We start from the raw sequence: 20,989 nt of genomic DNA on the forward strand, positions 1-20,989 counted from the left end.
TTCAGGTCGCTCTTATGCCAGAAAGGAATGAATGCAATCAACATCTCACTGGGGACACTGGGCACAGCAAATGGTACTAGTCTAGTATGGGCACACCTATTCCTCTCTCTCTGTTTGATTATCTCTGTGGCATGAGGTTATTGCAAGCACAGCTCAGTGAAAAACTAGTTTTGTCTCATGAATAATAAATGTACCAGATGCCTGAAGTGTGTTTTCATTCTGACGCATGCCAAAATGGAGACTGAGCTTTTCACCCCTCCCCTGCTCCTGCAACCTCCATGAAAACCACACGTGGTTGAGAGACACTCCCCAGTGAGATGATGCCACCAAGGCACAGACAGCAGTGGGGGCTTTGAGGTGTTCTTTGAACCCCACATTCAAGGCTGTAGTCCAAATCCTACTCAAATCTGGCCTATCACTGAGAAGGGGTTGTGCCAGGTACAAGGTTTTAAGCTTTCATCAATGGGTAGGAACATATTTCCTCTTCCCATTCCTTCAGACACTAACTAAAATTCCAAATACATAGTTGTCAAACATTTTACCACAATTACCCAGAGACATTAATCAAGCAAATTTAAGGTCTATTATAGAGATGGGAAGAAAATAATGGAAACATCCTGATATACAGTGTCAGAAGAGCCTTGCCATATACTTGTGACTAGAGCTGAATGCCTGCTCTACTATCATCAGTAATTTCATGTACCCTCTACACAGGCTCCGAGCTGCCCATCCATCAGTAAACCATGTCCCCTTTCCAGCTTTGTGAAGCAGTTTTTTGACTTAGCATCTGATCTTAAAAAAGGAGGCAGAGAGACAGAAGTATATGAGAAACAGCACAGCTGTGGCAAGTGAAAGCACTTCATAAGTGGTAAAGCTCAGCATCCACTTTGCACAGGTGAAGGCAGCAGAAAATCAAGTTGTGTGAGCTCATTCAGCTGTCTCAGCTTCTTTGTCATCTCATCTTCACACATCTGCTTTTGGTCGTGCTGTTGCTAAGTAAAGCCGATTTATTTCTCTCGTGTTTGCAGGCTGCTAGTGACAAAGCTCCATCTCTATCTCAAACACAATGGTAGACGGAAGACATGAAACTGCACTGTCGCTTTTCCATGTTTTCTGGTTGAACAGCACGCCTCTAGTGCTTCTCTTCTGCTTGAAGAAGCCATGAGAAACACTGCAGAAAAACCTAAAGCCAAGTACTCAAGTATTTCAGTAGTCTCATGTCTCACTTGCCTTTCAATATACCTGAAAGAACAGCAAACCTACCATATCTTCTGAATGAGGTCAGCATGACCAAGTAGAAGAACTTATAACTTCCAACAGTTCTCAAGGAAGTAACCATTCAGCATCCCATAGAAATCGAGTACAGGAGTGTGAGGTTACTTGGCTGTTCTTATGACGGTGATAAAAGGTTAGGAAAGGGACTAAAACTTCAGCTAGAAGACATAACGGTGCAAAATAGTAGGTGGATCACCAGATATTCTTCCCAGAGAAAGCTAGTCAGCCTCAGTGCTGGATAATGGTTAGAGATGATAGACCCTTTGCTGTTGACATTCAGCTTACCAGAAAAGTGCCAGTAGATGTTTTGACTGGCAATTAAGCAGCCTGAAGACTGTGTATAGGTGGTCGTTATCCAGCTTTCTGTGTATCCATTGAATAAATCAAAGAGGTATGGGGAAAAAAAGTGGCAGTCCGGCATATAATATGTGTAGTGAAAGAAGCAGCTTCCCTGAAGCAGTAAAAAATCTCCAAACTTTTCCCTAGGCTGGAATTTCAACCTCAAGTTTGAGAAGAAGAAAAAAAAGGTAAGAATGTTCTCTTGGGTGCACTGTAGGTGGAATAAGATGTAAAAAGCTGGAAAGGTAAGAGCAAGCAGGTATACAGGAGAGATTTCACTTGGGGAAAAAAAGTAGGTGGTCATTCATCTTCCTATGCAGTATCAACACACCTACAACACACCTTCATCTGATACATGAATCAAAGTCTTCCATTAGAATGGTTTAAAGGACATAGGACTTGCTAAATATTCAGAGCATATATGATCTGTAGCCTGGTGCCAAGCAGCAAAATGTCTAGCAGAAACCCTGACATTGCTAATTTGTCGGAAAATAGTATAACTGTTTCTAACAACTGAAGTAACTCTGCTGTCTCTGTTGCAAGCTTTCAGAAGATAAAGGTTAAGGGATATTGTGATCACAGAGGCCCAGAAGCCTTTTTTTCCCCCTTCTTTGGAGTGGGTATTGTCAGGGGTTTCTGCCCGCACATCAAGGGGTTGATTCTTCTGGCTGAAGTGCTTGTAGGCACCCACAAATTTCTTATACAAGCTGGCCAGCAATGGCTTTATAATGACTTCAGTCTGGGTTTATGCTATGACACAGAGTACTAGAAGAGTGTTGAAACCTACAGAAAGCTGTAGGCCACATCCTCTGCCTGTCCTACCTGTACATAGTTACTGCTTCCTTTTGTCAATGACAGATATCCTGGCCAATGTTTAATCTGGGGTATTTTTGGTTACCTAGAAACACAGTATTGAAGTAAGTCAACTGCTCTATAAAGCTAATTAAAGAATTAGAAGGCAACTAATGCTGATTTATGTTACCTTAGTAGTTGTGCTGCAGTACTTATCAGAGAATACAGTTATAAACAGTGTGGTTGGCAGTCCAGTTTATAAAAATGTCTGGAGAAGGTGGTTCAGACATACTTCTGTAAATGCTTTTATTTGCTTAGGAAAACAAAGACCTGAATTGGATATGTTACTCTAAGCAAAATGAGTATTAATGTGAAAATATTCTCTTTGGGAAGTTTCCTCTCACTTATTTAAAAATATTCTGCTATTGAAGACTTAAGCCTGGCCAGTGAAGGAAAACCAAGACAGGGAAGAAATAAGAAACTACCTAATTTTGCACAAATTTGTTGAACATTTAAAAGGTGCTGTAATCAAGGGAACATACAGAAGAGGCCAGGACTGGACCAAGCCACAGATGTCATTTTTTCCTTTGGCACTTGAGCTAGTCAAGAGTTGTATGAGCCCTCAATGAGCCTGTGTGTCGATCTGAGCATCAAAATGTGGAGTCTGGTCATCCTAATCAGCCTCCTGGCAAGGGGCAGGAAAGAAATGGCTGTTCTTTTCCCCAGAAAGACTCTGGACCCTTACTTTCTAGTAAGAAAAAAAATCCTCAAATTTCAAGACCTTACTAGAAGAACATATACGTTAAGCCATAAACAGCTTCCTGGAACTACTGTTGAAAAAAACAAGTAAAAATTGGCTGATGATCAAGAAGCAAGATGGTAATAGAAAGGAAGAAAAAATATCAGAGGTAAGATGAACAGTAACATGATTGTAGAGCCTTCCACTCACACAAGAAAAATAACCCAAGGTTAACTCTAACCTTGTTCTAGTTTTTTATGAAGCCTGAGGGAGACAGGAAACACCTTCTGAAGTGTCACCTGCAATCCCGTTTTTCCCCATCTACACATACATGGTTATTACACGTATCATTTTTTCTTTCTCTGAACCCTCCCTGATAAAGGCCTTCAGGTATTTCCACTATAAACCAGGTTCTTAAAACTACTTCCCAAATGTTGTCATACATTTCTTCTTATTTAAAAGATTTCAAATGGCTTTTGACAAACAGTCTTTCTTGAAGAGGCAATGCAGTAAAGACCTTTAATGACAGAACTATGTGTCATCTTTGCCTACAAGCATAAATTTGCACAGCGGGCAGTACGGTGAAAACAGCTTATCATCAACTCATCACCTCTCATCATTGTTAGAATTAAATGCAAATGGAAATGAACATCACTTCAGTCATGGCTGTGAAAATTAGCATCTGCGACATTAGCAGTGGCTCATTTATTATGCACTCAAAATTTCAGGGGGAAAGAAAAGAATATAAAACTTGCTGTTTTCAGAACTCTACCAGCCTTTACCTTTGAAATAAAATTAAACCCCTCAACTTTCTCCACTCAAGGATAAATCCTAGTTAATATTCATTAACACTGAGCAATCTCTTCACTGCAGATCTTGTCCTACAGAAGACCTAATTATGTCTTGAATTATTTTTGATGTTTAGGTTTGCTGTACCTATTTTCTGTTTTATTTTCTTTAATAAGTATTCCCCATTGGAGAATCACAAGCCACTATCTAAGAAAAAAAGCAGCACCAAAAAAAATTGCTTATAGCATCATTCTGCACTACAGGCTCCAAGCACTTAGGCAAGCGATAAACTTTACTAAGATGACAAATCCCATTGAAATCAATGGGATCACAGCTAATTTATTCATTTAAGTGTTTTCAGAATCAAGCTCAGGCCTTCTGCAAAGAACACATAAAAAGGGGAAATCCTGGCCTCAAAACTATGGTCAAAATGTGCATTGATTTCTGTGGAGGCAAAGTTCCATTTAAAGCTTATAAAAAGGAAAATTATTTGTATGAAATAGTACTAGGGAACAAAGTTCCACATTAAAATATTGCCTCCCATTGGATTTGCCACTATTTTCTCATAACCCTGAAAATAAATAATAGTTTATCACCTAAGTAAGCGAGTATTGATTTAATTAGAAGCTTGGACATATTTTTCCTAAGCAAAATGCACAAGCATTGACCCTGAATTGTCTTACACACCAGAAGTAAGCTGAGTTTGAAGCACTGAGCACATTTGGAAGCAGAATAAGGAAACAAAAACGTCTCAAACCTTTAGCATAAACATAGATCAACTGTCATGTAGAATAATGACACAAGACTTCCTTCACTCAAGCCAGAAAAAATGGCACAAAGTCCCTTTGCTTCAGCTTGAAGTAAAGCCAAGAATCATCAGGTAGTTCTCAAGTTTGCTGTGTCCACAGGAATTTGAGAGAGAGAGAGAGAGAAGGCAATAGGCTCTGCTCAGCACCTTGCATCCTGTGAAATGGGCAAGACCATGCAGGGCTGTTTTACAGATTATTTGCACCTTCCATTGTCATTTGCATCTGGTCAAATGTGCAAAACAGTGCAAAGTGGAATGCAGAGTAGCTGCGAAATGCATTAACGGTGTTTTATGTGTATGGTGTGAGGATATGGTGCTACCTGAAGCCTATACAGAAGAGAAGACTAGATCCTGTATGATTTCTTAGAATGTTTTTTCTTACCATCTTTCTAAATCTGCTTCATGCAACTCCCCAGACACACTGACATCTGTAACATCATAAGGGCCAAAGAGGCTAAGATCCAGGTGATTTTAGGGGTCTTTCTTTCATCCTCTAAGTCAACTGCTTTCCTCCTGCCCAGCTCTCTAAGAGGTGGTGAAGTAGACTGCACAAACTCATAGCTGAAACACATCTAGTAAAAGCATCCTCCCCTTCACTTGCTTTAGTAATTTTCTGCTCTGCAACCAAACCTCCAACAATGCAGGAGACGCACGCTCTCCCTGCGGTGAGCTGGCGGAACAGAGGCTGACTTGGCAATCAGCATGACCATGAACCTCAGGGCTCAGTGCAAGACCTAGTTTCTTTGACTTCGCTTTCCCAGAAATAATACTGTATCTCAGAACAACTCCGCTGTGTCAACCAAGCTGTGTCTCGTCTAATGGAAAAGAAAGAGAAGCAGGTGAGGACTAAAAGGAAGCGCTGGGAGAGAGCTGCCTCTTGGTGGATGCCCTGATGGAGGGTGCACAGGCTCTGTTGTGATAGAAAGTCATTTAAGGTCCTGGACAGGCAGACAGGTTAGATTAGACAGGCTTGAAACAGAGAACTTAGCCTTTCAGTTGGTTGCATTTCTTCAGTATAAAGCAGAGTATTTTTAAGTCTTAGGACTTTTCCTTTATAATTCAGCCACCTGTGTCCTCAGCTGATGCACAAGACATAAATGTCCAGTTCTGTGGCAGTACGTGCAGCTAAAATGATAAACATTGCCAAAGGATCATAATCCTTCCTCTTTTGAAAATGTTTCTCTCAAGTTTCTCTCCCAGTTTTCTCTGGGATGACACTGGGTGTAGATTTTTTTTTTTTTGCCTAACAATGAATGTTTATTTATATGGTTTACACAGAGTGCATTCAGTAGTTATACACATATCCGTGCATAGGCAAAAGCTGCCAGATATGCAAAGAAGTTATTAGCATGACTGCAGCACTTCAGAAATCCTGCTGTGTAACAAAAAAACCTGCAACACTACTATTTCATGTCATAGTATCATCCTTTTCATAGCAGACAATGAGAGTTGTAAGATGCTACTTTTTGTCTATGTAGCACCTAACGCGTCTGCAGAAGTCCCTTAAGCACCACCGTAATAAATAAAGAAAATGCACTGCACGTGGAGAACTGTCAGTTAGATACTGAAAATCGGTATCACTCCTGCATTACTCATGGACTTACCCACCACTACTAGAAGCTTTATACAGGGAGTTGCCTTGAGAAGAGTTTTAACACTAGCCTTGCATGGTATTCCTTCGTCTTTATCAAAAGGCATAACTGGATGCCAACATTCTTCACATTAGAAAGTAATGAAACCAAAAGGATTAAAAAGAAAACCTTGGTGAAACACTTGAATTAATGCACAGATGCTCATACAATTGTGATAAAGACAATTGGTAACCTTGGCTAAGATTCAGTTACCTAAAAATATTTTTTTAGTGTTCTCTTTGAGGGCCTAAGATAGCAAACCTGATATTCACTTAACATCCCAGACCTTATGGCTCTCCCATAGTTCTTGTGCCAGTTCTGTGTGGATGTGTTGACACTGGAACGTCTAAGCTACCTAAAAGCAAGACGAGGTAGCCTAGGACCTCCACAGTGACAATGGCATCCTGCCCTGTGATTATGAGGAGGTACCAAATGTTGCCTGCACAGGGCAGGGGCAGCCAGGAAGTGATTTACAGAAGTCGCTTGTGAAATCCTGTAACTTCTGTCAGGAGGTAAGGACCTGCGTCCTGTGTTACCCAATTCAGTATTAAGCAACTTAAGTATTTGTGTTGCTTCCACGGGGGCATGTTTCGAAACATGCTACAACAAGCTAAAATTTTTATTCTGTGCAACATGGGGCTGTCTCCTCCCATGCCCGTTTTGTGAATAGCACGTTCAGCAAAAACATTCTCGTCGTGGAAAGTTTACACAATTCTGTGCACAAGTAGGACTGCAGTAGGTGAAGAGTTTCAAAGCACACTACTGGAACAGAAAGACATCCTGAGCCACTTCACCAAGACCTTTCCATCTTTGTAAACATTTACAATAAGACAAAGTCAGCACAGAAAATTCTGCAGGGTTGACACTCGGTCAAGTGGTTAGACCCTTTTTCCCCTGCTTTACACATATGGTGAATCAAATCCATGACCATAATACATATATATTTCAGAAGCCACAACACCAGCATTTTAATACCATGGAGTGCATTCATGAATGACTAAGTGTGTAGAAAAAAAATAATATATAATCAGACTGAGAGGCTGTTTAGTAGGGCCTCTTGCAATAGGACAAGGAGTAATGGTTTTAAAATAGTGGGAGGTAGATTTAGATTGGAAATTAGGAAAAAATTTTTTACGATGCAAGTTATAGAACACTGGAACAGGTTGCCCAGAAAGGTGGTGGAAGACCCATCCCTGGAAATGTTCAAGGCCAGGCTGGATGAGGCTCTGAGCAACCTGATCTAGTTGGGGATGTCCTTGCTTCTTGCAGGGGGTTTGGACTAGATGACCTTTGAAGGCCCCTTCCAACCCTAACCATTCTATGATTCCATGATTCTATGATTATTCTGGAAGGAGAGAGTGACCAAAACTGGCTTTTTAAAATATTTAACAGACAGGAAAACAAAGCCCAGCCACAGAGTCTCTTGTGATCATTTCTTACTTAACCTATAGAATCATAGAATTGTGCAATTAGATATTAATTATACTTTTTCCCTGCCATTAAAAAACAGTATGATGATAGAACAGAAGAAAATGCATACTATACCAACCAGTGAAATGCTTAAAAAAGCATTAACATATGTGGGAAAATGGATCCAAGATTGTTTCAAATCCATGGAAAACGCATTAATTTTAATTGTTAATGAGTCATGTCTAAAACTGCAAGTGCAATACACAAAAGCCAATGTTGTGTAAAAGCAGAAGATATTTCTGCTGGAATAATGTCTGCAATAATCTTTTAGGACCCAGAAGTCACTAAGTAAGGTGTATTCCCAAACAATGAGAAGATGGGTCTGCAAACAAGGAGACCCTGTGTTGCTGAGAACAGAGATATACCAAAAGTCTTTTCTAATCTCTTAGTTAAATTTTCGGCACTGATAAACTGAGGTGGAAATGGATGCTGAAGTGCTCAGGTCTAGCAGCAGCCATTTCTCTTCAGGCTTACAAGACACTTGCAAAGGTCATTTTGCACCCAGTTCAGGGACTGAAAATAAATTTCTAGCACAGGACACATTCTTATGCATCTTGCAAAACTCTCATTTTCTTTCTTGCCATTCCAGATTGTGGAAAGTGTTCAGTGTAGCACATTATCAATTTATTCAGAGTATTTATTTCATGCTAAAAGTATAATCATTCCCAGAAAAGTGAAGATGGCAAATACTGATTGCCAAATATTCTTTCCTCCTTTGGCCATGGTGATGCAAAAGCAAATTTATTAAAATAAGTAACAAATTTAATAGCTTTTCTAATTCTTCACTGATTCTCACACTCTTCTATGGAACATCATCAGTTTATTACAGATGAAAGAGAGAAAGGAGATTTTTGTGAACCCCTCTGTTAAAAGGCTGATACAGACATATAACAATAGACAAAGTCCAGTACCAGGACTCTTTAGCACAGCTATAGCAGCTTCACAATGAGGATTCCTCGAATTGGATCATTACTATTACAAAGCAGCTATATATAAATAGATTCCTGAGATTATAGCACTGAGGCACTTGCTAGCACATCAAGAAATCTTGAGGCTAGGATTTAAAAGGAAATTCTCCTTTTAAAAATTGTTAAGAATTCCTGTTATTATTCATTGTCAATAAAAATTAAGCATTCTTACCTTTGGCTTTTGGCTTTTCTCCTTATCAGACACATTAGATGGTTTTCTCTTCAACATTTTAAATTCACCTTTATCCAGCTGATGTGCAACTGCTACTACTTGTAGCCAAACTAAGTACAGTGAAGCGCACCACACAAGCGTACATTGGTTACACAGTTCCTTATTCTATCAGGATGTGACTTCACACGGATGCTTTGTGGCATGGGTGAGCGAACTGAAATCTTTGTTTGGGGAGGCAGTGAGGAAAGAGGGTAGTAAGTGACAAAGAAAGAGAGAGGTCCACTAAGGAGATGAGTTGAAAATTAGGTCAGGGTTCAGAGTGAGAAATACTTTAAAACTTATCTCCTTCTGTGGCACCATCAGGCCTTAGTAAGACTTTGGCAACCTCAAGAAAGCTGTCCTCTTTTCCTCTCTTTTATCCCACTCAGCCTTGTGGCACTAACTGCACCCTTCATTTCAACTTGTGCTGGAACTCGAATATGAAGAAGGTGTGCTGCTGTTCAGAGGACCAAGGGATATTGTTGCCCGGCAGATTTGTACTGAAATGTGGTCGTGGTCTAGCTGGTCCTTAACAGTTCCCTTTCTCTCTTAGCTCTACAGTCATGCAATACAAGCAATGAGATTAAAGGTCACTATTTGGTAGAGAAGGGAAGTTTTCTAAAGCCATCTTTTTCTTTTGCACAATGGAATAATTTTTTTTTTGCCATTTGTCACAGAACTTGGACTCCCTGAAATAGCACTTTTCAGTCCTCCATTTTCCTTGCTTTGGTGACAAAGTCACAGGGAGAAAAAGCAAGTCTAACAGAAAGCGTACAACAAAGAGACAAAGCAGAATGACAAAGGTCCTTTTTACCCTCTTCAAAAACAGCCCAGAGGCTAGATGAAAGTGGAGGTATTAAGATAGCTTTGAATTTCTGATGCATTTTGATTGATATTATTTGTCAAAGTCAAACAAACAAAAGTCTTGAGTATCCTAAGTAAAACTTATTTGTTGTGAATCATAGGCTACAAAACCTGAAAATATGAAAAATTCCCCACTCTTTGCTGAAAGATGGAGGCAAATTCTCAATTTCAACCCCCAAACTTTTGGGCCACCCACACAGCTTCAATTAAATCTTAATTTAACATTACTACAAATGAAAAAGAAATCTGTTTCTATGTAAAGTTGCAAGAAAAAGGCTCAAGAGTAAGTATCAAGAAAAAACTTTGGCAAAAATTATCTTTTTTTTTTTCCTAAATTTTTATAACATTTTTTCAAAATCTTTTTTTTTTCCAAGTAAATCTATTCTAAGCAACTTTTACTCATATATTTTGCATAGATAAAAGCTCTTTTTAAAAAAGTGAGTCAGTGTGAAAGTCTCTTGCTCCAAATAAAATTCAGAAGTCCCTGTGAATCCAAATACTCAGTGCACAGATCTTTCTTTCTCTATGTCATTCTTTTAGTATTAGATCTGGTTGAACAGAAATTTAAAGGAAAGCTAAAACAAGTAACAATACAAACTAAAACCCAAAACAACTGATGGTTGTAAACCAGTAAGAAATACGCAGGTCTTATTTCTTAAAATTGCCTTTCCCAGTCCCTTAAACACTTCTAACTTTTTGAAGCATGCATGAGAAGAAAATGCTAGATAGGCACTGAATTCCCATTTCAGTTTGGTATTTTGACTTCTATTTAAATGTTTAAGAAAAGTTATGGAGGCCTTCTTGGATTCTGATGAATGGGCAACTGAATGGACTGAGACTGACTGATGACAGAATTATTATTTTATAGAAACATAGAATCATAGAATGGTTAGGGTTGGAAGGGACCTTCAAAGGTCATCTAGTCCAACGCCCCTGCAAGGAGCAGGGACATCCCTGACTAGGTCAGGTTGCTCAGAGCCTCATCCAGCCTGGCCTTGAACGTTTCCAGGGATGGGGCCTCCACCACCTCTCTGGGCAACCTGTTCCAGTGTTCTATAACTCGCATCGTAAAAATTTTTTTCCTAATTTCTAATCTAAATCTACCCCCCTCTATTTTAAAACCATTACCCCTTGTCCTATTGCAACAGGCCCTACTAAACAGCCTTTCCCCATCTTTCTTGTAGGCCCCCTTGAGGTACTGGAAGACCGCTATCAGGTCTCCCCGGAGCCTCCTCTTCTGCAGGCTGAACAGCCCCAACTCTCTCAGCCTGTCCTCATAAGAGAGGTGCTCCAGCCCTTTTATCATCTTCGTGGCCCTCCTCTGGACCTTTTCCAACTGGTCCATGTCCTTCTTGTGCTGGGGGCTCCAGAACTGGACACAGTACTCCAGGTGGGGTCTCACCAGGGCAGAGTAGAGGGGCAGAATCACCTCGCTCGACCTGCTGGCCACACTCCTCTTGATGCAGCCCAGGATGCGGTTGGCCTTCTGGGCCGCAAGGGCGCATTGCCTGCTCATGTTAAGCTTCTCATCCACCAGCACTCCCAAGTCCTTCTCCTCAGGGCTGCTCTCAATCCATTCCCTGCCCAGCCTGTATTTGTGCCTGGGATTGCCATGACCCAGGTGCAGGACCTTGCACTTGGCCTGGTTGAACTTCATGAGGTTGGCACGGGCCCACCTTTCCTGCCTGTCAAGGTCCCTCTGGATGGCATCCCTCCCTTCCAGCGTGTCGACGGCACCACACAACTTGGTGTCGTTGGTGAACTTGCTGAGGGTGCACTGTATCCCACTGTCCATGTCGCCGACAAAGATGTTGAACAGGGCCGGGCCCAGCACGGACCCCTGAGGGACACCACTCGTGACTGGTTCTAATGGTATAATGAGTTTTTCCTTTCTAGACCTTCTAAGACCCAGGTTGGTAAGAAGGGGAGAAGGAACTGGGGTTAAGGTGCTGAAATTCTGCCAAATATAATGCAAGACTGTTCTCTGAGTTATTGGATTGCAGTGGAGTATGTGTTGAACCTCAAACCATTAACCAAGATGTTTCACTTCACGTTTTAATCAGAACTGCATTAATCTAGAACAGAGTTGATTTTACTATTGCTGTTATTAATAATGGCATATCAATCAGAGTTCATAATAATTGTTGTTATTAATAAATATTTATTAATAAATAATAATTATGGACTCTGAGAGATACGTTTCTTTTCTATATCTGATAATACCTGAAATGTCCATTTAAGTTTCTATCTATAAGGAGGTCTTACTATGGGTATTTTATCAGCCTTAGAAATTCAGTAGGGCCATAAGTTTTTATAAAAGCTGTATGTATTTTTAACAGTAATTAAACCTGATTATTGATCTACTTTGATGTACATTGCAGTGTATTGTTTTTCTCTTTAATCTGATCCAAACATGAGGATTAAATCAGACTCTGCTGATCATTAGACTGTGATTTCCTGTCTCAGGCCACTGTTAAAATCTTCATGATTAATAAAATGGGAACTCATCTGAAGAGTAATATATGACCTTCCTTTCTGTAGAATATTTATTGTTAAACAGGAAGAAAGAGGCCATTTCAAGAGATATAATACCCACCCATATCTATTTCCTTTCCTCATCCACATATCAGAAAAATTATAGCAGCTTGAAAGCTGACCTGATTATGTTCTTGCCCTTGGAAGGCTGACCCACACTAGTTTTAAAATGTAACAAAGTGAAGAAAATCAAACATATATAACATTAAGTTCATTTGATTTCGTTAACCAATACATTTCAAAAGGAGCTCTTTTGAATTAAAAATTAATGCTAAGCTTGGTGCTTATATCCTCTGTATTTGAAGCTAATTTTTCAAAGTGGAATGAATAACTATATAAAATTAAAAGAAAAATTCTCATTCTTATTTTTCTGTTGGACATCATTGCAGGTAACTTATTCCATTTCCTTGCTAGTCTTTGAACCTGATCCAAACCCCAGTGAAATCAATAGAAGTTTTTCAGGTGAATTTTATGGGACTTGGATTAACTCCTCCATCCTGAAAGATCCAGGCACTGTCACTCTTCTCTTTGGCAAGGCCTATGGGGAAAAAGGCTATCCACTTAAAAGTTACTAAGATAGCCCCGTGAGAATGATTTCCACTGTCATTGTATTTACAAAGGCAACATACCTTAGAGTTCATTATTATCATTATTCAGTTTTAATGATTGGACCATGATGACTGGTCCTGGATATTCAAGTGCTTTATGTGCCTCCCTCCCACACGGTATCAAGTGTCACGACAGTTCTGTATCCCCTCAGCACCTCCATCCAGTTACCTCGCCCTGAAAGGAGAGATCACTTCCAGTCTACACTGCAAGTGTAAATTTCTCCTTTCAATACTTGATTATGCTGATAAAAGTAAAAAGTAGAGTGCAAAGTGGATTGAACGGTTTAGCATACTGGCCACCTGTCAAAAAGCAAATGAAATTAGACTTTTTTCATATTAGCAACTTGGTTTTTATTGTCCGTCAGACAAATCTGGTCCACGTTTAACCAGAGGCTCAGAGATACCTTGGGACTGTACATTGCTTTTCCTAATGCTAAGCAATCCCAGAGTGTTTTAGTCTGTTTTTTTTTTTAATTAAAATAAGACTTGTATTTTGTACAAGAAAGGAATCATACCTTCAGCCGCTGCTTTCATGGCCGTGCCTCTCCCTGTAGGATCTAGCTCCCTTAGATATTGAATAAATCTCAGACTAGCAAGTGGAGCTGAGTGAGTAATTTGCAGTGAATAATTTACTTAACAAATTTAATCTTTATTTCCTCAAGGAATGTTCATGAGCAGAACACGATTTCCTCATATCTATTAATTATGGGTGAGAATGTAGCTAGATACTTCCCTCTCCTGGTCTAATCTGAGCAAGGGCCAGCCACAGTTACAGTCACTGCTACTCCTCAGCAGAATTCTCTCTATAAACTACCACAGCAAAGTCTATGGAAACTAAAAGGAACAAGAGTGAAAAAGCGAAATTAGGCTCTCCTTCCCCTGCCAACAACCCATGAAAGAGGCAGATGTTGCAGGCTGGGCTGTCTTTATAACTATTTAAACAAAACACTCCAAAGACTGAGGCTGTGATTTTCCATCGGGATGCTGGGCAATAGAGATGGATGCTTAAGGTCCCATCTTTGAAACTTCCACACTCACTGCAAACTCATCTCTGCAAGCACCTAGAACTTAGTCCTAAATATTGGTCCAAAACACTTAGGGGCTTCGTGCAACAAGGTGTGTAATTTCCTATTGAATAGGCTCTTATGTGCTTTTTGTCAGGAATGAAAAATGAAGAAGCTACAGAAACTCAGAATCTTCAAGAGATAAGAAGGGATAAAATAATATTTTAAGCTTGCACCCTTGATTTGGCAGTGTGTTGACGCTATATCAAGAAGACTCCTCTCCCATACGAAGTACAATTCTTAGGAGGCCTGCAGAAACTGGCTGTTAGCAAAGCTAGTAACTAACAACTGAAGTTTGCCTCAAAAACTTGATCTTTGCTAAACAATTTACACTGGTGGGGAGGGGGGGATTTTTAATGCCATACATCCACTGAAACAGCATGAGGGAACAACAGCAGAGCAGAGTCTAAGCTTGTTTAAGCAACCATCGGACTGCAGAGCAGCAGGAATACCCTCATTATGCCAAGTCCCAGGAATTGTGAATTTGGCCTCTCTCAGACTATTTGGCTTCCTTCTTTTCCTGAAGAAATATTTTTGTGATTCTTCCTTCTCTTATGCTAATCCTTTGCCACTAAGGTCAGTAGAGTCACAAAGAAATATGGCAGAGACAGGCTATAGAGCATCACTACCAGAGCTCCTATTGAATTTAAAGATGTGCCTGGTACAAAAAGGAGTTGCTACTCTGTGAGTAAGAAAAAGTGTCTCCTTGCCAGGCCCTCCCACTGTGTCCTTGGCATGCTCCCAACACTGCCTGGCCTAAAGGGAAAATGAAGTACTGAGAACTTATCTCAAGCTTTGATCCCAACACATTCTCTTGCATTAGCCGTAGATGAACAGATCAGTCATACCTACACGATGTCGGGTTAGCACTAACACTAATAAAAATCTATACTATTGTGATGGAAAGATTGTCAAGGAAATTGGCTTTCACCTGTTGAACAAATCCCTTTCTTATTATCTTGAAGAGTAAGAGCCAAAGTTGTATCTATATCTTCTAGGTATTCCTGTTGGGAAAACTCAAATTCAGCAAGGTTGGTGTCTTGTAAAACACAGTCACAGGCTTATCCAGCATCTGTGTAATAATTTCCAACAGAAATGCGTGCATCAGTGGTGGTTTTCCTGTACAGACTAGTGTAAGCAGAATACACTTTACTGTCTGTGATGAATAACAGAAAGTGACTGGCAGGACAATGCTGCTGTGGGTTCAGGCATGTAAGTGAACAGCATGCTATTTCTCACAGGGAATCTTAAAATGTAGTTCTAAGCTACATCACAATGTTCATGCCTAGAACATCTCAATGGATTCTGTCAGTGAACACCACAATTACTAATCAGCTACAAGGGTGTTTTATCCCACGTAATTTGCAGGTTTATATGACTATTGTTTTAGAGTTACTCAGCTGAAGCTTAGCCTCCCAGAAATGCACTTACAGATAAAGAGTGACAGTTGCCTTGCACATGTATTCAGAAAGCTCAGATGAGATTTTCGATAAAGGGAACTGATATAAAAATAAATTTAGGCTCTCTGTTTTAATCTCATACACAAAACATGACATGCTTCAGTCGGCATTTAGAAGACCAGCTTAATGCACAAGCGCTGGCAGTGCAGCAGGGGATTTTTTCAAGGTATGTACATGATGTCTGCCAGCCTATCTCTGATTAGAATCAAGATCAACAGAAGTAAATTCTGATTAACTCTAATGCACAGCCTGCTGTCAGGAAACTCTTTGTAGTTTGAACTGTCTTTTACCAGTAAACATCTCCTGCTGAATTTATTCATCAAGTGTCAAGTCACTGTGCCATCACAGCGTTAGGAGTGCTGTGCAAATGCTAACATGGAAGCTAGTAAAGTGTGGTACACTGTATATTCATTTGCAGGGTTTCAATTTAATTTTGTTTCTAGTGGAAAATACTATTCTTCCTTTCTCCTTGAACATAATTTCAAGAGAGTGAAAATCATAATGTGGAAATGACAGAAAGGGACAAGATGGCTTTATTTGTAATTGGTTTTAAAACTTTCTTTCTACCCATCTAACTGATGTGATACCTGATTGACAGCCAGCATAAACGCAAAAATGCTTCATCATCAAGAACAGGTTATCAGTTTTAATCTTACGTTTTATTTTATTTTCTTCAAACACTCTGTACCAGACCTGTGGCCTTATCTGTTGCCCCACTTGATTCTGGTACTAATATTAATGGCAATACATTTAAAATCACGCAGGATGTGAGTCAGACTAGCTCCATCAGCAGACCTGCCAAATCACATATACTGGGAATGAGACTTGAGTGGTCGATTTGCTCTTATGCTTACTTCCAGACTTGAAGCTCACTGCAGGGAGATCTGGCTCCTGCTCTGTACATCTGTCTGGTGGGTGAAGGTGGTTACTCCAATCCATCAGCCACTTGCTCCAGGGCAGGGATGACAGAGGGTGGGCAAGTTGCAGCCACACTGAGCTCCCCCATAGAGAAAAAGAGGCACTATTCCTGCTGGGTTTCAGCACCAAGTCCCTCACTGAGAAGGACTGGCCAGATTGCTGCACCCTCTGCCTTTCATGGTTGGTGCCCTGCTTACCTCGGTTGGGTGTTCATAGGATGCTTCGGGCTGTGGCTGAATGGTCACAGTTGGTTAAGTTGCCCCAGGTCAGCTAAGCCTCACTAATGGGATGGAAACTTGCTCTTAGCCCATCAACAAGACAAAGTGAAGCACAGTCACATAAATTTATTTAATTAAGGATTTAAGAAAATGGAAAGGGGAGGCTGACTCTGAAACTGTGCCCTGTGGAGAGACGGGTGCTTTGCCTCTTCACAAACACCCCACTTTTCTTACGGATTCTCTCCACCAATCCTGATCTTTTTTTCATTGTATTATCAAACTCCTTCCCCTCTTACTTCCCCACAACGTATACGAGCTTTTGACTCCCACCTTGCATACCACTTCTCTAGAGAATCTTTTTTTGCCTCCTACTCTCGCCTATCTGATCCTTTTTACATCTTTCACATGTATTATCGTGTGTGTTTTCTGTCTGCTTTGCCTTGCTGATGCCACGGAACACAGAAGTTGATGAAAAGGCCACAAAACTTCTCCCTCCAACAACTGCATGATCTGCCAAAAGTTTACTGAGCTACAGACAGCAAATTGGAAAGGAGTTACACTCCAGGAACAACAAAACTCTGAAAGCTAGATATAAGCCTGTTAGTTTACAGCAAGTAATTTTTTAAATATATGTACAAACTGGTGAAGAGAAATGCTAACATTAAGCTACTGTAGTTTGGGAGGTGAAAGTTCACAAAAATCTTTGAAACATCTTTGCGTTCAAACACCGCTATAAACCTAAATAATAACACCTAAACCCCTAAAAAATAGCACTTTCTCATACCATACACACACAAACTCATTAGATTAAGAAAACAAAGTTTCAAAGACAAGGGAAGGCAGGATTAGTGCTGTCTGTGATAATTGAATCTCACCCCTATGAGTATATGTTTTATGATGCCGTTTTAATGATGCAGATTTAATATTTGCCATATTTCCTCTGCTGAATTTCTGCCTCTTTCAGTGCAAAGGATGAATATGAATGGAGGTATCAGAGCCTGTAAATAAACTGTTAGAACTCCTGCCCTTCTCATGCACAAGTTGTTATATGTATTCTTGCTCATGCAAGAGCCATCTGATGTGTAAAATAACATACTATCCCCATTTTGCAAATGAAGCCTGAGGCAGACAAGTTAAGTGATTTGTCTAATATCACAGAAGAGGTCTCTAGAAGTGCAGGGAATTGAATCTGCATTATCTACATCCTTAATCACTGGATCATGATTCATAGAGTTAAGGAAGCTATGCTGTCATGAAGAAATGGAATAAGGGTTTATTTTGTCATTACAGTTCAGTGATATGCTAAGAAATTGTGTTAAAACTTATTTGCTTTGCAGCTGATAATTGACTGCACATAATCCTCAGGTTTTGACCCTGTGGATAGATGTGCAGAAAATTTGAGCGCATATAGCTGCAAGTGAAATTTTGGGAGTTTGACTTCAAGGCTTTCAGACTAAAAATTCTGAATAATATCTTGCCTGTCTTAAAATGGCCACCAGAATTAAATGATTTTACCCTTTCCCACCTGTACACATCTTGCCGTAGGATGTGAGTTGTCATCTGTATTTATCTGAGAACAAGAACTGTCTTGTGAGCTAGCATGGCAGCTGACACACCAGTCCTCTGTCATAACTGAGGCCAGTTATATTGCTATATTGCCATGTGATTAGTTTTTAGTGGAGTTATGTGGAAGAAAGGATGATCTGTGAGGAAGGAAATCTAGGTATCAAACCACCTACACAGTCCAGAACTAAATATAGAAACCCTCAAAATATCTGCAAAAGTTTTCTGTCTCATGATCTTAAACTATCTGAACTCTTGATTTTCCCACTTCCCATGCACTGTTTGTCGTCATTTCTTGCGGTATGATATCAAACATAAGTTGTAAGTAGAAGTGAACAAGAAGTTTCATGTCATTTAACCTAGTTAATTTGGTCCTTTCATGAAAAATATTCAGCTAGATTTCTTCAAATGGAAAGGAGTGTAAGCACTTCCAGCAAGAATTATGTTTTGTTCACATTTCGAATTTGATTTGTTTCTATGTTAGGGAAGGTGAACTTCTTCAATCAATTAAATGCCTACAGAAAGTCAGTCCAGAAATTTCATTACCATAGGTGAACTCCTTTAAAAATAAAAGAGAATACTTAGATACAAATCATTGTCCACTTCATTCTGAAAAGCCCTGGTCTTTGTCTTATAGTGATCTGTTCGTATACGTGGAAATATTTAAATAGCAGAATTAGAGGTATGTCCACTGTCTGTCCATTTTTTTTCACTTCCATTCTTATTTTTCAGGCCCTATTCTTGTTCATTTTACCCACAATTATTTTTTCAAAGCTGGATGAAAACCCAGTATTCAAATTAAAATTTCAGTTTCTAAAACCAAGTTTGAAATTGTGCAAGACATACCCTACTTTTAGGAGAATGACACAACAGAAGTACTTCTTTTACTGGACTTTGAAATACATTCATTATAATAATGCTGCAGCCCTGGAAATCTTAATGCCTTTCTGGCACTGAAAATCCTCACTCTTCTGTTTATGCCATTGCTGATCACCAATATCATGTGACTTTTTCTACATTTCTGTGTGAGGGAGTTGAGAACAGAACTAATTTCTTCTGATTTATGGAAGGTTTATTTCACAAATAGGCTTTACAGGAACACTTTAAAGCATACAAAAATGACTTACCAAAGAGAGTAACTACCTCAGTCTACACTCACAAAACAAGCAACCAAACATAATCAGCTCCTGAGCCAGCTCAGAACTTCCAGAAAATTAATGTTCCTTAAAAGAAAAGTCATTCAAATTAGCTAGGGAAGAAGACAAGGAACATCGGGCATAGCTGTATGCACTGCTACCTACTGCCTACATATTCTTGTAACTTAAGGTCAGTAGGGATCCTTGAGTCATCTCAGGTTGTGCCTTCCTTGCTGAAACCTTAACCTCAAAACCCTTACTGAATTAGTCATGTGGGTAGCACTTTAATTTCAACTTCATCAGGGACACTGAAGAAATCTGAAGGTAAGCTTGCTTGTTCTTCTGAATAAATACGAGCACACATGAGAGGTATACTGAGCTAATGCAAGCACAGTAAGAATTAAACATTTTAACTGCAAACAGGAAGCTCGTCACCAACTCAACAAGTACAAGATCAGGCCAAGGTTTAGGTTTCAGAAGTGAATCTATGCAGAAGTAAAACTGTATTACTTTGTGTAAGGAGATAAATTGCACTTAAAAAATTGCAGTCTCGGATAGGCAGATCCCAAGGCACCTGATGGCTTCATTGGTCAAAACATTCCTGCCTGTATCGGGAACTAATGCATTAGCACAACACAGGATGAAAACACAGTCTGTATGCGCTGATTCATTTGACAGGAGCACTGCTCAAGCAGAGGAATGTATACTTTTTTTTTTTCACTTTATATAGTGTATAGGAAGAAACAGTAGCTTTTATAATTTTTTTAATATAAAAAAGCCAAGAAGAAAAATGTCCATTATGAAATACTGAACTGACGGCAGATCCACAGAAGGATAATATTATCACAGCGTAGGTATATAAAGCAGCAGACAGAAAACACAATCTATTTCTTTCAGTATGCAAAAGTGCATCATTTTGGCAATTCTGAAGGATGCTAACAGGAAGTTATCCTTTCATCAGACAGTTTGTTATCAACAATTGCACTTAGTTTAATTATATTTTGACTCTTAATCATATTTCATGAAACACGTAGCATTCCTTTTTTTTCTATTAAGAATTCATATGCCATTTACAAAGAATAAGTATATGAAATGCACAATTTCCCCTGCACTTTAAACAATAATATTCCCCTTCATACTACATTCATGACAGTAATTCAAAATAACCTTTAATTTCTCACTCTAGCTGTAGTTCTGCAGTATCTAACATATCTAACAGCTATGTCAGAAGCAAACCCATGAAATCTGCTGAGGTGAATTGAAATGTTCTTCTGCAGTTATCTGTAACCATATTAAAGACATTGTGGTATTTTAAAACATCTTTTACTGCAAATAAATTCACTTAATTATCATTCTGCCTTATATATACTAGCAAGTACTAGCAATCCAAATTTGCAGAATAGTTCAGCAATGTTTGGTGGAAAATATTTGGAATTGTTAAGCTTTTTGGCAGAGTTAGGTATACGTGTGTCTAAGCCTAATGAAAAATGTGGTATAATTCCCTATATAGCTATGAAAATTCTTGGAAGGTAGTAAAAATATGAAATAGAGTTACTATAGTGAAGAGCAGTGGTATCAGATTTTTTGCATTTTTTGAAAGT

General features: G+C 39.4%; 1 protein-coding gene across 2 annotated transcripts in view; it reads right to left on the bottom strand.

The window, feature by feature from the left end:
- The window catches only part of SAMSN1 (SAM domain, SH3 domain and nuclear localization signals 1), a 94,781-nt gene that overhangs the window by 27,868 nt on the left and 45,924 nt on the right, over positions 1 to 20,989 (bottom strand). Inside the window, exon 1 of one of the 2 annotated variants that reach the window (XM_010128345.2) lies at positions 8,984 to 9,096. The exons of the other annotated variant lie outside the window; for it this stretch is intronic. Within the exon in view, the coding sequence (XP_010126647.1) occupies positions 8,984 to 9,040 (57 nt within the window). The 5' untranslated portion in view covers positions 9,041 to 9,096. Of the gene's footprint in view, positions 1 to 8,983; positions 9,097 to 20,989 lie in introns of those variants that run through there. 2 annotated transcript variants of the gene reach the window in all.

Source organism: Chlamydotis macqueenii, chromosome 1 (genome assembly GCF_036417535.1).
Source record: "Chlamydotis macqueenii isolate bChlMac1 chromosome 1, bChlMac1.mat, whole genome shotgun sequence".
NCBI classification, from domain to species: Eukaryota; Metazoa; Chordata; class Aves; order Otidiformes; family Otididae; genus Chlamydotis; species Chlamydotis macqueenii.